Source organism: Liolophura sinensis, chromosome 13 (assembly GCF_032854445.1).
Source record: "Liolophura sinensis isolate JHLJ2023 chromosome 13, CUHK_Ljap_v2, whole genome shotgun sequence".
In the NCBI taxonomy this organism is placed as follows: domain Eukaryota; kingdom Metazoa; phylum Mollusca; class Polyplacophora; order Chitonida; family Chitonidae; genus Liolophura; species Liolophura sinensis.
This window is the reverse complement of record NC_088307.1, coordinates 5,415,774-5,433,041: the sequence shown is the minus strand read 5'-3', so window position 1 is coordinate 5,433,041 and position 17,268 is coordinate 5,415,774. Positions and strand designations below refer to the sequence as shown.

Here is a 17,268-nt window from a genome sequence, read left to right as displayed (position 1 = left end):
GAAGCTTGCATCTTTAGCGACACACAAGTAATTTTTACTATCATTTTCATGATAACTATATGCATGAATTCCAGTGAAAAAGTATGTGCTTTATTGGTTGTAAAGATTGAAGAATTACACTAGTTTGACCTTGTACTACTTTGACCTTACCACATTATGGAACCCCAGCCATAGCACCTCTGTATTAATCATTCAAAACCTTCTGTAGAATTATATCTGAAAATGTGAACCTATCATTTACTAATCTGATTTCACACGGCTCTGACCTTGAATTAGCCTGACCTTGCACTAATGTGACCTTCCTGTCACCCTGCTTCGTTTCCAGTGTAACTACCTGATCCCGTCGGCGTGTTGTATCGGCATCCTGTTAGTGTTCCAGATCCCAGCCTACTCCTCACCTTCCAACATCCCCGTTGTCATTGGACTCTTCCTACTCTACGGGTAATGTATCTCCTCAAACCAATACACATATCCTCCAAAAGCCTTCCTGCATTTTTAGGGGTTCACGCAGATAATCTGTAGGACACAAATGGTTTTGTTTGAATTATTATCATTTATTCAGTTGTGTAAGTTTGCTACAGCCCAAACCATTTAACTGATTGACTTCATATGTTGCAGTAAAATTCCCCTATACCTCAAGTTGTTTGCTAACTAACTAGTTGTTTCCCATGTCACTTTGGTTGACGGCCATATTGGATTTTATATGAAATCATTTAAACATCTTGTCAAGAACCGCTGAACAGATTGTTCTGAAATTTGATATACACGTAGACCCTTGGTAGTTACAATAAGTTTGAGAAAATCATTGACTTCTGTTAAAAACTGTGAATGGTCGCTATTGGTCGAAGTTCTGACATCTTAACTAGTTTTGAAAATTAAGTATTCTTATCATTTCTTTAAGTATTCTGGTGTATATCGGGCTGCTGATTCTTAACCAGCTTTTATTTTTTGTCTCAGTAACTTTTTAAGATATAGTCAAAAAAACTAAATTTAAATTATGTAATTTCAATGGTCTGTAACTCGAGAAATATGGTTTCTGAAACTTGCTCCAAATTGTAACTAAAGACGTGCTCTTTTAGTAAGGTGCTAATGGATTTGAGCTACGATCAATAGTTTTCTCATTAGAAGCGTCTAAATGACAACACCAATTTTTGAGATATATATATATTAATCCCATTGCTTAACATGGAGTTAGATGGCATCTAGACAGATATAGTATCTGTTGACTTGCCCGTTTCTGCTATGTCAATGCAGAATGACTGTCAGTGACTTCCTAATGTTGTTGTGCATTTAGATATAGTTTGAGCTGTCTCCCATTTGAAACTGTACAGCTATACATACGACAACGAACGACGTGGACCCCGGCTAAAACAGCTTTGCAGTTCAAGGGTTTTTTTTAACTTTTGTTGAGGATTGGTAAAAAGATTCCTCACTTTCAGTTCTTTGTTGCATGTGTACCTGTAGATGTTCTGTGGAACTTTAGTAGGAGTGCCACTCTATCAGATGGTTACATGTGTATCAATGGTTACATGTGTATCAATGGTTACATGTGTATCAATGGATCACTGCAACTGCCAGGCTCTTCAGCTACTGGGGCTGTAGCTTTAAGTCAGGAAGGTTGTCCAGAATCTAGTGGGACTCGTTGACTCCAAGCATTTTGGTTTGTGTGCATTAGTAAACTTAACTGCTGTTATATACACCCTATTTTACTCAAAATTTGGGATGAAAAATGCACTTCCAGAAGTACATAAAGGCTTTAAAGGTAAACCTATGTCTACTTTCAGTGCCAACATTAAAATTTTCTCATAAGAAATTAATTAAACTTAATCAGTCAGCAAAATGTGATACTTGAGAAATTCTGAACTTTGATGAAATACAGGAAGTGAAAACTTCTTTAGTGTGTCGATCATTATTAACACCAGTCAAAAAATCAATCAATGCCTCATTGTCACTCAGAACCTCTGCAGATCATGTGCAGATCATCTGTGGTAAGCGAAAGTACTGTTTTCCACTGGCTTGCATTGTGAGGCATTCATTGGGGAGAATTAGGATATGAACTCTGGTACATGTGCACTGACTCTTCATGCATGTTGTTGTTGTTGTTGCAGGTGGTCCATGACACCTATGATGTATCCAGCCTCATTTGTGTTCAAGGAGCCAAGCACGGCCTACATCTTCCTCATTGTCATCAACCTCTTCACTGGCATCACTTGTGTCATCTGCAGTTTCCTCTTAGAGATTTTTTCTTACAATAAGGTATACTATACATTGTTGTCTGAATGCACAATTGATAGTCCTTCCTCTAATATATGTGTGTCACGTGTGGGGAAGTGTATAAGTTATTTGCCAAAGCTTTGTGGATTTATAATCAGAACACTATGGTTTCCTTCAGTCGTAAAACTAATACATATAAGTATGGTGTGAAACACAAGTCAAATAAATAAATACATAAATAAATAAAATCAGATGACTGTGCAAATAATGCTAGCAACCTGCGGATAGTCGAGGGTTTCCGCCAGCCCTACCCATTTTTCTCCATGCACCGTCGTATAAGTGAAATGTTCTTGAGTGTAGTGTAAAAACACAAGTTAAATGAATAAATGTATGAATAAAGTTAGAATATGTTAGAAATGCCTTCCCAAAATTGATGTGATCTGCTACTTGCAAGGTGTGTCTTATTCATAGAGTTATAGAAGTCCTTGAGATTAGCAAATAACCTTTGAATTCTTTGCAAAGCTGCATGTTTGTTGAATAGTTGGGAAAATACCTATGCATGTAGAACATTGATGAAAGTACAACAATCAAATAAATAAATAAATTAATCAAACTGAATATTTAAGCTCCACGTTTAAAATGTAATCAAATACTCTTTAATTATTAAGTGGCTTTAGTACAACATTAAAAGAATGTTAAAAGAAAATGGTAACTTTATCTAACCACTCTGATACAGGATTTGGATGCTGTACATCAGAACCTGAAAAACGTTTTCCTGCTGTTCCCTAACTACTGCCTGGGCAGAGGTCTCATGGATTTAGGGTTCAACGAGTACAAGAATGATTTCTTCTTTAAAACTGGTAAGTCATTCACTTAAGAGTCCTTGCAAAGCAACAATTTTTGCAGCACTAGTTATAAAAAAAATGATCAGTTTTCAAAGCCTCTTTATTAAGATTACAAGGTTTTGTAAATCTTGGAAACCCTGTTTTCTGAAAGATTCAATATTTTGAATTCTTGGTAAATTGAATGCACAGTTGATTGTTTTTATTATATTATAATGATATAAACTATTATATTTATTTGGCTGGAAAAAGAATAGATTAATTGCTCATTTAAATGTTGACAATGTAGTACTATGTTGAATAAACTTCATTCATGGCAGAGCGTCTTCTTATTGACAGTTCTTGCTGGTGTTGACAAGTGCATTGTTGCTGTTGACACATCTTGTTGTTGAGATGTTTTATCGACAGCTATTTTTGTTGAGAATTGTTGTTGTTGACAGTTGTTGTTTGTTATACTTTTTGACATGTATTATTATTGTTGTTGCCGTTTTGGAGTTTTTGATTTATTAAAAACATATGGATGTTCTTGATCATAGAAGTTCTTGGTAACAGATGTTCTTGGTCTTGACAAGTATTATTAGTGTTGTTGACAGGATTTGTTGACAAATATTGATGTTCTTGAAGTTCTTGGTTTTGACAAGATTTTGTTGTTGTTGACAGGTCAGTACAACCAGATCCAGTCACCATTCCAGTGGGATCTGACAGGCAGGAATCTTGTTGCAATGGGAGTGATGGGCCTGGTTTTCTTCATCATCACCATCCTTTTGGAGCAGCGCTTCTTCATTAGGCGCAGGTAAGGACAGGCAGGTACAGCTAGCTGTACTGCTTCTTAATGTAGTAATTAAGTATTCTAATTAAGAAACAGAATACTTTCTCTTCCAATGTGAATATAATTCTGCATTATTGATGAATAATACTGTTGCATTATCATGCACCAAAATGTAAATATACAAGAAATGACCTAAAATTTTGCCTGATTCTGAGGGTTTTATTAATGGTAGAAAGGTTTTTTTTAATTTTTGTTTGAAAGGTAGTTTGATTTTCTACTGGAAAAATGTAAATTTCAGCACTAAAAGTAATATATAATCAAGTTTATGTGCCTTTTTTTGGCCGAAATTTTAGGTTATTTACCGTAATTATTTGAACATACTTTTTTTTTTTGCCACAGGCATATAATGCCTCAGAAATGTAGCAGTCAAGTTGTCTGTGAGTGTCTGTCTTTCTATAACCTTGCCTGGCTTGCTATAATTAGCTATGACTAACATTAGGGGATGCTAGGTGGTAGGCAAATGACTGAGACAAACACACAATCAGAGTGAGTGATGTGTATTGCTGCCATCTGGGTGACCAGCCATGCTGCAGTCAGGTTGTCTGTGAGCCTGTGTGTCTGTCTGTCTGTCTGACTGTCTATTATGTAATCATTACCTTGTCAATGCATCTCTTCCTACAGTTATTATGTGAGGATGAGCTGTTACATTTACCGGACAAACTTGCTGGGCAGCTTAAGTACATGGCTTATTTAGCTTGTAAAATCTGGATTAAAACATTTGATCATCATTAATCAGGGGTTTGTAATCCTTTGCACGAACAAATAGATTGCTTTGACAAGAGCCGTTGTAACCTTTCGTCTTTCTTATGATGTTTCTGTATTGACTGTTACTATTTACTATATTGGTACAGACAAAAGTCGTGGTCACCAATGACAGTACAGGATGAGGATGGGGATGTGGCTGCTGAGAGGAAGAGGGTCATGAGGGGAAGTGGCAGACATGACCTGATCAGACTGGAGAATATCACCAAGGTAAGGGATGAGGACATGGAAGGCCTTGATGGATCCATTACAACAAACCAATTTTGACGCAATTTAGAATTTGAAAAACAATTTCAAAGGTTATTTCTAGTTTCAAGAGATTGAAATCTAGAGCACCTCAGAAGCGTTATCTTCATATGTCAAAATTTTAACTGCCAGTACCAAAAACCTAGCAGTACAACGTTAAACCACAAGCACTCACTCAGAAACCAAGCATGACGGAAAACGTTCAAACTGTACATGATTCTGATGTTGGTTGTTCCAAGCTTCTTTAGAGGGCTGCAGATGGTTGTGGGTTTCCCTAAAACCAGCCAGTTCCATGGATCGCCTGATTTTCTCCCACCATATTGCTGGCTGCTACTCTATAAGTGAAATACTCCTGAGTATGGCATAAAGCTCCAATCCAAAAAATAAATAAATGTCTCAACATAACAGTTGTTAGTTGTTCCAGGCTTTGGCCAGTAGTCAGTCTTGACCTTGCTTGGTCAGTCAAGCCAGGTGTTGGTGTTAACCTGTATGTATCAGTCTGATAATTTGACCTTAACAGGTGTACAAAACCAGGAAGTTGGGCCGTAAGTTGGCAGTCGATCGGCTGTGTCTGGGAGTGCCAGAGGGAGAGGTAAGAAAGCTTCTTATTACCAAATTCTTGTCGAAGCTGATGATACATTCAGCATTAAAGTTTGGATTCTCATTTTTGTCTGGACTATGTCTCCATTTAAATGTTTAAATGTTGTTTAATGATCAGTTTTTCTGTACTATTAACATTCAAGCGTTTTGCATTTTACACCTATGAATAATCTAACCTATAAAATATGATTCTAGATTTTAAAAATTCAAAGCTAAATTTGCAACCTTATTCCTGCCAGGTAGCTTTTTGATTAGTTCCAAGATCACAGGAATTCTGTGGCAGGCCATGATCTGCATCTGATGTCCGACACATGTGGAAGTCAGTCATTTTTTAAAATGGTGTTACCCATTCACTCTTCTGTTTCCAGTGCTTTGGCCTTCTGGGAGTGAATGGTGCAGGGAAGACGACAGCTTTTAAGATGTTGACAGGTGACATTCGTCCCACAGGTGGAGATGCCTGGCTTAATAGATACAGGTGAGTAGGCCATGTGTTAATTCACAGATGACATTCGTCCCACAGGTGGAGATGCCTGGCTTAATAGATACAGGTGAGTAGGCCACATGCTAATTCACAGATGACATTCGTCCCACAGGTGGAGATGCCTGGCTTAATAGATACAGGTAAGTAGGCCAGGTGCTAATTCACAGATGACATTTGCCCTACAGGTGGAGATGCCTGGCTTAATAGATACAGGTAAGTAGGCCAGGTGTTAATTCACAGATGACATCTCTCCTACAGGTGGAGATGCCTGGCTTAATAGATACAGGTGAGTAGGCCATGTGTTAATTCACAGATGACATTCATCCCACAGGTGGAGATGCCTGGCTTAATAGATACAGGTAAGTAGACCAGGTGCTAATTCACAGATGACATTTGTCCTACAGGTGGAGATGCCTGGGGTAATAGATACAGGTGAGTAGGCCACATGTTAATTCACAGATGACATTCATCCCACGGGTGGAGATGCCTGGCTTAATAGATACAGGTGAGTAGGCCAGGCGTTAATTCACAGATGACATCTATCTTGCAAGTGGAGATTCCTCTCTTAATCGATACAGGTGAGAAATACAGGTTTCTTTTCTGTGATATAAATGAGTCATTGTTGGTTTTGAGAAATATGACCTGAAGTTTGTACTTGCTGGTTAACTTGAATTCACTGCTGTCATTCATTGACATGTCACATCATTCACTGGATTGCAATTCCAATAGTATACATGTGTTCACTGCAAAGGAAATGTCAATAGAACCACTTGGTGTCGTTTGACCATTCAGTATATAGAGTTTGTGCAGCTAATTCTAGCATTTCTCTTAATAAAAGATAAGCTGGCAATGTAAATTTATGTATTGTGAAAAAGCAAAATTATCCACTTTTTCAAAATCAAAAATCTGTTGCAAATTACGTTTAAATCATAATCAGATAATGCGAAATAGGTGTGTGCACACATTTTGGTTTTGATATTAGATAAATGTAAGAATGATTTAAGAGCCTTATCCTGTTGTTGTTTTGCATAGTGTGACTGGTGACCTGCTGAAGGTCCAACAGAACATTGGCTACTGCCCTCAGTTTGATGCTCTGTATGACCAGCTCACGGCACGAGAACACCTCCAGCTGTATTCACGCCTCAGAGGGATACCACCCAAAGATGAACGGCAGGTAAGTCCCTGGGGGATGGGAGTAGGGGTCAGGCAACCCTCCTGTAGCTTCATTGATGGGACATGTACAAAGGTGTCTTCATTAATGAGACAGGTAGCCTGTCAGGATTCTTAGGTATGGTGAATGTCCTAAAACATTTGCTCCAAAAAGTGCATATTTACAAGCAAGTAAATATCATAAATATTACTTTTGTTGCTTTTTTTGTAAATTTTGGAAAATTTGCATTTTCCAGTAGGATATCGTCATATCTTCCAAACAATCCTCAAAACTCTTTTCTTAGATCAGTGGAATTGTCGGAATCCGGCAAAATGTGCAACATAGTCAAAGGTGAAATTTTAGTCCCAGGGTGATTGGGGGGGGGAGGGGGGAGGGGGGTGTGGGGATGGGATGGAAGTGGTGGTGGGGGTATTCAGTCAGTCAATCTTCAGGGGTTGCATAGGTAGCACCCAAGGTCAAACAGATAGCTTCATGGGTGTAAATGTGAACCTTGAAAGTTGGTCCATTTTCTTTTTTTAGCAAACTTGTATTCAAGGCTCATTCAAAAAAAAAAGGGAAAGAAAAGATTTTAGTAAACTTTCTTGAAAGGCTGCCTATTATAGCTTGTTTTCGTGCCCCAATGTGTTGTAGGCCAATGTAATTATGTTGCTTGCACACTACATGCTGGGGGCCTCCGTGGCTCAGTCGGTTAAAGCGCTAGCACAGCGTAATGACCCAGAAGTCTCTCACCAATGCGGTCGCTGTGAGTTCAAGTCCAACTCATGCTGGCTTCCTCTCCGGCCGTACGTGAGAAGGTCTGTCAGCAACCTGCGGATGGTCGTGGGTTTCCCCCGGGCTGTGCCCGGTTTCCACCCACCATAATGCTGGCCGCCGTCGTATAAGTGAAATATTCTTGAGTACGGCGTAAAACACCAATCAAAAAAAAAAAAAAAAAATCACTACATGCTTCATTTTCTCAAAATGACCTTGAAATGCCCTTATTCTTCAGGTGGTAGACTGGGCCCTGAACAAGTTATGCCTGATGAGGTATGCTGACAAGCCTTCAGGAACATACAGTGGTGGAAACAAGAGGAAGCTGTCCACAGCCATCGCTCTGATTGGTCAACCTCCTGTCATCTTCCTGGTGAGGACCAGCGCAAAGCTAATGAAATTACTGAAATTTAAACCAGTGCAAGTCAAGATGGTTACACTCTCCATGAAGCTTTTTGACTTCATCTATGTTTAAATTATTTCATGCTTCAGGCTCATTTTATGTAATATTGGATCAGTTTCAAAAACCACAAATCTGAGGATCACTTTTGAAAACCAGCCAATTCTGTCAATCACTTTTGAAAACCAGCCAATTCGGTGGATCACTTTCGAAAATCAACCAATTCCGTGGATTACTTTTAAAGTTTCGCCCATGGGAATCCATCCTTTTGCATTTTATAAGTCAGGCCCAAGAAGTATTTAGTCACAAGTCAGTTCTTCAGACATTTTTTTAAGTCAACGTCACTTTATAGAGCTTTAGCCATTTTCTATTTGAGTTTGTTATTTGCCAGTTATTTGTACACAGTAGTAAACCTGTTATTTGCCAGTTATTTGTACACCGTAGTAAACCTGTTATTTGCCAGTTATTTGTACACCGTAGTAAACCTGTTATTTGCCAGTTATTTGTACACTGTAGTAAATCTGTTATTTGCCAGTTATTTGTACACCGTAGTAAACCTGTTATTTGCCAGTTATTTGTACACCGTAGTAAACCTGTTATTTGCCAGTTATTTGTACACTGTAGTAAACCTGTTATTTGCCAGTTATTTGTACACCGTAGTAAACCTGTTATTTGCCAGTTATTTGTACACCGTAGTAAACCTGTTATTTGCCAGTTATTTGTACACTGTAGTAAATCTGTTATTTGCCAGTTATTTGTACACCGTAGTAAACCTGTTATTTTCCAGTTATTTGTACACCGTAGTAAACCTCAGTGAAACTGGCCACTAACGTATGTGTTCTGTTTCTGTGACAGGATGAGCCTACGACGGGCATGGACCCTCATTCCAGACGATTCCTCTGGGACATCATTCTTAGGCTGATCAAAGAGGGCAAGTCTATTGTCCTCACGTCTCACAGGTAAACAGGTCACTTAGTCTGTCAATCTTAATATCTGTGCACACAATGAATTCTGAGAACATGTAAGCAGTGCGGTTAGTCTCTCCATCAGTCACCAAGTCAATACTTCTGAGAATATTACCTGGAGACAACTGCCTCTTGTTCATGTTATTTTACTGTTTTCAAAGAAATAAGAAAAAAATTGTGGAGGGATTAAAATACAAATTGGTAGATTTACCAATGCATTTTCATTCTGATCTGTTCTAAAGGCTTCGTGCCAAAATATGAATTTGACAAAATAGGTTCATATCCATCAATTTCAGTTACTGAAGTGCTTTGTGTTAAATTGGCTGCTTTTTCCTGCATGACAACTCAGGTCCAAGCTGGACTTAGCATTGTTGTCTTGTAATACGCAAATACTACGTTACCAGTTTGCTAGCAATTTGTCAGCCTTAAAAACATGAACAAATTTTGGCCTCATTGCTTTAGACAGGGGAAATACATCCCTTTGTGGGAAGGCCTGCCAGCAAACTGCTAATGATTGTGGATTTCCATTAGGTTTGCTCCCTCCCACTACCGTTGCATAAGTAAAAAATCCTTGAGAGCAGCGTATAACACCAGTTAAACAATAAATAAAGGTTTACACTTTAAAAACAGGTTAGACTTCATGGAACATTCTGACCTCCCTTGTTTTCACTCTTCAGCATGGAGGAGTGCGAGGCGTTATGCACCAGGCTAGCCATCATGGTCAATGGTCGCTTCCAGTGTTTGGGCAGTGCACAGCACCTGAAGAATAAATATGGAGATGGCTACACGATGGGACTGCGACTCCAAGGCCCTGATTATGACAGGTCACTGTTCCAGGTCAAGCGCTTTATAGAGAGGCATTTTCCTGAGGCAGTGCTGAAGGTATGTTCATGTTGATGGAAAGTTGATGTGCGAGATATCTTCACTATACGTTGTTGTTGTTGTTGTGTGGTTTTATTGATGTGCTTTTTTGTGTAAACCGCTCTGCTAGAAAAGACAGAAAAAAAAGAAATGTCTGATTTCTTTTCATTTTTTAATTTATTGCAAAAATGTGGGAGCATCTATGGTTGAGCCGTTAAGGTGCCTGCCTTTTAATCTGGAGGACACAAAAGGAGTGGGTTCAAAACTGGCATTGGACAGTTACTGATCACTGTTCGTGTTCGACATTTGTTGAAGTCCACTAATCTTCCACCGATTTGGTGTACAGGCCTGCATGTCGCCCATGGGAAAGTTTGTCATTAACTTGCCAAATGTCTGTGGTTTACTCCAGGCACTCAGAATTCCTCCCCTAAGCAGACTACCATTGTATAAAGAAAATTTTTTAAGTATGGCCTGAAACAACAAGAAAAAGGTTACAAGATGTATTTATGTTTTTCAGGATGAGCATCACAACATCTTACAGTTTGAGCTAAAATCCCCCATACAGCTATCCTATGTGTTCAGTAAGCTAGAGGAAGCTCGCAGTGACCTGCCAGTAGAGGACTACTCCGTTAGTCAGAATACACTGGACAACGTGAGTATAGTGTCTGGGGGTGCTGTTATCCGTTCATCTGTCCATCCATTTGTTGAGTGGGAGCTGTTCTCTCCTGTTGCATAAGTAGTGAGCCTTTGTCTATCAGTATAAACAATTGGTGCTTTTTGGTTCGAAGTAACTTGGAACACAAAGCAGTTGGAGCAGCAATATTTCATCACAATTAGATTTAGGACAGCAGCAACATGTTCTTGCTGCTGATGGGTATTGTTATAAGTTATTAAATGAATACAGGCTAATGTGGATGGGTTTTATTTTTGCATGCAGACACATCAACCTGTAAGTATTCAATAACGTCTTTATTATAGACCAAACATCAGTCTTTTGAGCTAAGGAGCAAAATTAAAAAGAGAGTAAAACTGGTGATATTCTTATGAATGGTATAGGAATTGTTGTTTGCTGCATGTAATTACTGAAAAATCTTGATAGTTTATGTACATTTCTACAAATCAGGTGAAATTGGTTATTTCCTCTTTCCATGTAGAAAAACCATCAAATATATAATACTACTGCAAGCGTTGTTGAAATATTCCACTAATTAAGAACACCGGGTTGTTGATTTCTTCCTACAGGTGTTTATCAACTTTGTGTCTCAGCAAGCTGAGATTGTGAGAGAAGCAGCAGATTCGGGAGCTGACCTTCTGGACGTTCCCCCCAGAAGAGCGTCACAAGAGGCACCCAGGGAGCGCCCCATTACAGAGCAGGACCTGGAGGAGGAATACGATGCCTTTGATGCCACCTTTGACACATCACAGGTAATATTAGTGGCCATTGGCTCTGATGATTGGGGGTTAGCTGATAGCAGTGAAAGAAGGGTTAATACATATTTACCTAACTGTCCACCCTTAATATGCATTTGTGAGACCCGTACTGGTAGGAGATAGGATTACGGGTTTACACTTGGTCTGTTTGTGCATCCATCCATCCGTCTGTCACAAATCACTGTTTCGCACATTTCTTTGAAACAGGTCATTGTATTAAAATAAAACTTGAAATATTGCCTTATCATTATGACTTACAGGTCAGGTTTGACTTTCAGGACATTTTTGAGATGATAATGGTTGTTTTTGTTCTGATCTTGGGCAGTTTTCCAGACTTGTTAGATTGAATTGAAACTTGGTACTTGGCCTCACCTTGACAAATTACAGATCAAGTTTGAGTTTTGGGCTGTTTCGAGAAAAATGTGGTTGTTTTTTAAACTCTTTTGGAATTTGACTATTATTCTGAAGGTTCAGACTGCTAAGGGAACATGTCCTGCTTTTACCGTATATCTAGAATGCATGTTTCACTACACATTCATTTATCATTTATTATTATTTATTTGTTTTTCATTTATTCAAACTTATTACAAATAGCATTTGTGGAAAAAATTCAGACATGAGAAGTAAAGAGTTTTCAATGAGTCGCATGTAAATTCCAGTTTTGGGTGATTTCTGGCCACGATATCGCTAAACCCCAGACATTCATTTAGTAACGAATCTTGGTGGACAGCCAATTCATGCACAGATTCATTTGTCCCCCTGTTTTTCTCTTACAGACCCACCTGTCGTTCAACATGGAGGAAGTATAGAGAATCCAAGCAGAGAAAGCTTAGAGCTCTATTTTATAACACGTGACCAGGATATCAACTGTTGCATATTCATAACCTACTGTGAACGCTCTGGTTGGCTGAACCGCCATATTTGAAGCTGACGGTAACTGCTTGGATTACCCTCCATATTTCATGCTGACAGTATTGTCTCGGCTTTAATTTTCCACCATTTTTGAGTGTGATAGTGATATCTCAGCTTGGATTAAGCACCATCTTTGATACTGACAACTTGACCTGTATTGTTTTCCATATGTGATACTGACCGTTACATCTGTGCCTGGAGTGTCCACCATCTTGGATGGTTGCAGTAACAGCTCAACCTGGATTATCCTCCATATTTGATGATGATGGCTTGCCTTGGATTTATCAACCATCTTTGGTGCTGACAGTAAACAGCTCCGCCTTTGCTGGGATATTTCAGAACTTACTGTGCTCGGATTATCCACCATATTTAACACTGACAGTACAGGCTGTGTTCATTTTAACAACCATGTTTGATACCAGTAGTGACATCACTCTGTATAATACAGTACACCATCAGAGGATCTTTCTTCACTGGCTGCGCTCTGCTTGGATTATGTATCTTATTTGATACTGACAGCTGAGACTCTGCCTGGATTAATGGCCATATTTAGTGTGAACTACATAGGCCTCAAACTACACAAATCGACCTACTACCCAGCAAAGTGCTACGACAGGTGTGAAGGCAGCCGAATATGTGTGTGATAGGCAATTTATTGAAAAAATTGCCGCTTGATCATAATCCTGATGTTGCCAAAGTGTGGCAATCATTTCATTGCTATCACATAGATATGATATTTTTTTCCTCAATGTGATTTTACACATACACGTATACACTAATTGCCACTTCTAGTATGTTGCTGCCAAAAGTGTGAATTCTATGTGGCAGTGCTATTTTTGTGCTATGTTGTGTGACACGGTGGTAGTCCTTGTCATCCATGTCATCCAAGTGCGACTGTACAAACAGCACATGGCTGCTCCTGCTTTCTGTACATTGATGCAGCACAAACGCTCAAAAAGCAAATCTGACGTTGCTACATCTTGTGCAGTGGTGGCACCATACTTTTTACAGGTGCAATTTGTGCATGATGCTTTGCCGAGGATTTAGTGTTTGTGATGACCTTAGTAGTGCATTAGCATGTGTTACATGGTGTTCCCATGCTGTGCTACATGTATTTGCTACTTTGTTACATGCTTGTGCTACTTCATTATACATGTACGTTGCACATTGCCACTGAATCAACACAGTGAAGCAAAGCTTGATAGGCAAGCGTTGAGTTGCTTCATCCACAACTCGTGAATGTCACGCTTAAAAAACGCAATAGTATGTGTCTCATGTTACAAGGGCAAAGGGTGGACGCGTTGAAATACAGTTTACTTGAAAAACGAATAAATTAAAGTGCTGGTTTATGTATAGTATACTTGCAGTAGCTTTGAACATTGTGGGATGCCGATGCCTTAATGCCTGTGTGGATATGGCAAACAGCAATGTGATGTTGCGACCAGCACTGACACTTTTGTTGCTACATTGTGATACTGTTTATATTATACCTGCTATGTCCATCATGATAGAGGTACAGGCTTGTGAAGTTGTAGCAGTGTTTTGGCACTATTTGTGGCATTTTATACTCATACATGGCACTAAACCTACTGCACAAGGTATGTCATGACTGTGGGACCGTTTGGAAAGGGCTGTTATTCAGATGCAAACTTCATGTTTTGCAAATACACTGCACAGTATATATAATTATCCAAATTTTCAACAAATTCGACCATTAAAGTATAAAGTAAGGCGAGAATTTAATGCATAACAGAATAACAGTCTTCTAATGAGTTGTAACTGTGAATGTAACTGTAGGTGGTCAAAGTTTTTGGAGGATTTAGGATAAACTGCTTCCAATTACTAATCCACTAAAAGCGGTCTGGGGATTGATTGTAACTATGGCATATGGTTTTGACATGGTTACATGTGTGACATGTGTGGCCAGGATAATTACATGTACATGTGTTGCCATGATAGTTACATGTGTGGCCAGGATAGTTACATGTACATGTGTTGCCATGATAGTTACATGTACATGTGTTGCCATGATAGTTACATGTATGGCCAGGATAGTTACATGTACTCGTGTTGCCATGACATGTACATATGTTGCCATGATAGTACATGTGTGGCCATCATAGTTACAGTCCTCTTAATCTAAGGTGATTTTTTGGAAAACTGTTTTAAATGGAGGGCTTCAGTAAAGCATTTTTCTCTTTTTGCCACTCAATAGCAAAAGAATTCAAAGTTATAACAACCCTTTTCAAACAGGCTTTTTTAAAAGAATCCATGGGTTTGGGCTGTTTTCTTAATGACTTTTATCGCTGTGATCACAAAAACAGGTTGCTTTCATTATCTCTTTAAGGGGGAAAATGTTTATATGCTCAAATATGTCCTGAAAAGCCAAGTTTTTCCCCATCATCTGACAACACCCTGATAAAATGAACTTTTGTGTACATACCAATTTACAAGAAAGAAATAGAGTACTTTTCACTCACTCTCTTATGTCTTAGACAAAAAATAAAATCAAGAAATATCAATTCTGAGGTAGATTTCTGTTAAAACAAAATCCACATTGATAATGATTTTTGCATGATAGTTACATGTTTCATTTAATTCTTTTTGGTGATATTAATTTATGTTTTGGATCATAACAAATTCATCGAAATTAAGACATATAAAAATTATTCGGTGTCTCATTGATCATGTGAACTTATACACCTCTGAATTGTGTTTTCCTGTGGTGGGAATATTTTGAAAACTTCGAATCATTGGCGTCAACAGATGTTGTGACTAATTTTGTTTTTCAGAGCACACTTTGTGTATGACTCTTTTAATTACTATGAAATTATCTTTCGTGGAATATCATGAATATTGTAAAATTGTATGCAACAATTTATTAGTAAATTCGGAATAACAAGAAACCATTTACCGTGAACATTGCACTTGGATTGTGTGATGTGCTTGTATTTAGGCTGGAAAAAGATCAGAAGTAATTTTTAACATTGTGTCAAAAATCATGGATATCTGTGAAAACTTCAAGCATTGAAGTCACTTCATCATTTCACTTTCACTGTTTCTGGTTGACCAGATTATCCAGATGACATTAGAATATTCCACAAGAAAGTGGCCCTGTGACAACTTCTGCCTTCACCTCATCTTTGACATTTTAACCTATAAGTCCATTTGTGGAATACTTACGTTTGTTGGGTTTTTGTTAATGTGTCTGCACTTTCATGTACTTACGTTTACAAGTCGGTTTATAAATAACACATTTTACCTGCTCTTTTGGTTTTGCCAATGATTATAGTTACAGGTGTAACTATAATAGGACAAATAGGAAGAGTAGGACAATTCTTCCTAAATATAGGACTATTCTGTTGAAAGGTTCGTCATTATCCTTTTATCATGGGAAATCATCATCCTATTAGAATAGGATGGTCATCATCCTGCGGAGTGGGATTGTCATCCTGCGGAATGGGATTATCATCCTGTGGAATGGGGTTGTCATCATCCTGTGGATTGGGATGAAAGGTCATCCTTTTAAATATAGGATTATTCTTTCAGAATAGAAAAATGCTACTCTGGATTTAAGAAACACCTGTGGCATTATATTCAGTGCTATTCAGACCTGAAATCATTGCTTAAAAGTTTCAAAATGTGAAACCTGTTTTTCATCCTTTGTACTGGAGAAAAAAAATACATGAAAGGTATGAACATTATTTACAACAAATACATTTTTGAGTTAAAAACTCAAGTATTTCTAGCTAAACTTACACCAGGGGTGCACAATGGGTAGAACTCACTTTATAAGGGTAAACAGAGTTATTGAAATCTGTTTTTGATTAGAGAGGTAACGATATGCTTAATTAGGTGTGTTGTGTACAGTGACTGTGTAGACTACGTATTATTTAAAGATATAAAGACATAGGTTATATTTTTGACGTCAAAGCTTCTCGCATTTAGCGGTGTTTAACTCATGTTGCTGGCTTATAGATGAGGTCTGTGTTAGGACAGAGATTTTAACCTGTAATTGTAGATTCTGTGATAAATAGGTTAATACACAGTATAATCAGTTGGTTTTAATCAAGGCCAGTTTAATTTAAGTTAATCTTATTGATTTTTGTCTTGCCAAGGGTATAATGCTTTTGTGTTTGCATGCATGTGTTATTATTTGTAATTTTGGACTATTTATGAGAAATGAAAAGATCTGTACCCATTAACATATGCCTGACAGGTACAGTTTGTAGGTGTGTCTGCGTCCGTACTAGCCATGATTTCAACAAACAATTAACTTTGATCTGACCTTGAAAAGGCTTGTAATATTTATTTTTTTTTCGTCTGTGAAACTTTGTCTGTGTAAATTTCTCTTGATTTTCAGGGTATTTTATTAAAATCTGTACCTTTTGACCACAAGGCTTAGGATTGACTTACTCTTTTCCATGACAACTCTCACTACCTGGTAAACTTACTGATAGCAGAATATCCCGTTTGGTTATCACCCTTCTCATTGTCTGCTTTTTACCATCAGTGACCGACATAAAATCTTGTTCTTTGCTACCTCATGGTTTAACTGCTCTTTCCGTATGAGACGATGAAGTCGGATAAGCTGGGTACCATTTTTAAAGTCTTTGGTATGACGTAACCCAGGTTTGATTCCGGGTCTCCTGAGGGTGTCTCATTAGTGGTACATGTATATCTGGAGTTCAATCTTGAATCTAGCCATAGATCTACCTAAGACTTAGGGACTACTACCTCTGTTTGTGCTCAGCAAATGAGGAATGAATTGAGTACTGGTTGATGTATTGTCAGTATAATGTGT

The 17,268-nt window shown here is 38.2% G+C and overlaps 1 protein-coding gene across 1 annotated transcript in view; it reads left to right on the top strand.

Annotated features, from left to right (window-relative positions):
* The window catches only part of LOC135480465 (ATP-binding cassette sub-family A member 2-like), a 39,341-nt gene extending 26,853 nt beyond the window's left edge, over positions 1 to 12,488 (top strand). Inside the window, exons 32-45 of the mRNA XM_064760303.1 lie at positions 326 to 441; positions 2,109 to 2,256; positions 2,951 to 3,074; positions 3,717 to 3,849; positions 4,737 to 4,857; positions 5,414 to 5,485; positions 5,862 to 5,968; positions 7,007 to 7,148; positions 8,134 to 8,268; positions 9,151 to 9,254; positions 9,938 to 10,142; positions 10,639 to 10,773; positions 11,364 to 11,546; positions 12,329 to 12,488. Of these exons, the coding sequence (XP_064616373.1) occupies positions 326 to 441; positions 2,109 to 2,256; positions 2,951 to 3,074; positions 3,717 to 3,849; positions 4,737 to 4,857; positions 5,414 to 5,485; positions 5,862 to 5,968; positions 7,007 to 7,148; positions 8,134 to 8,268; positions 9,151 to 9,254; positions 9,938 to 10,142; positions 10,639 to 10,773; positions 11,364 to 11,546; positions 12,329 to 12,361 (1,758 nt within the window). The 3' untranslated portion in view covers positions 12,362 to 12,488. The remainder of the gene's footprint in view (positions 1 to 325; positions 442 to 2,108; positions 2,257 to 2,950; positions 3,075 to 3,716; positions 3,850 to 4,736; positions 4,858 to 5,413; positions 5,486 to 5,861; positions 5,969 to 7,006; positions 7,149 to 8,133; positions 8,269 to 9,150; positions 9,255 to 9,937; positions 10,143 to 10,638; positions 10,774 to 11,363; positions 11,547 to 12,328) is intronic.
* Positions 12,489 to 17,268: the final 4,780 nt, after the last annotated feature.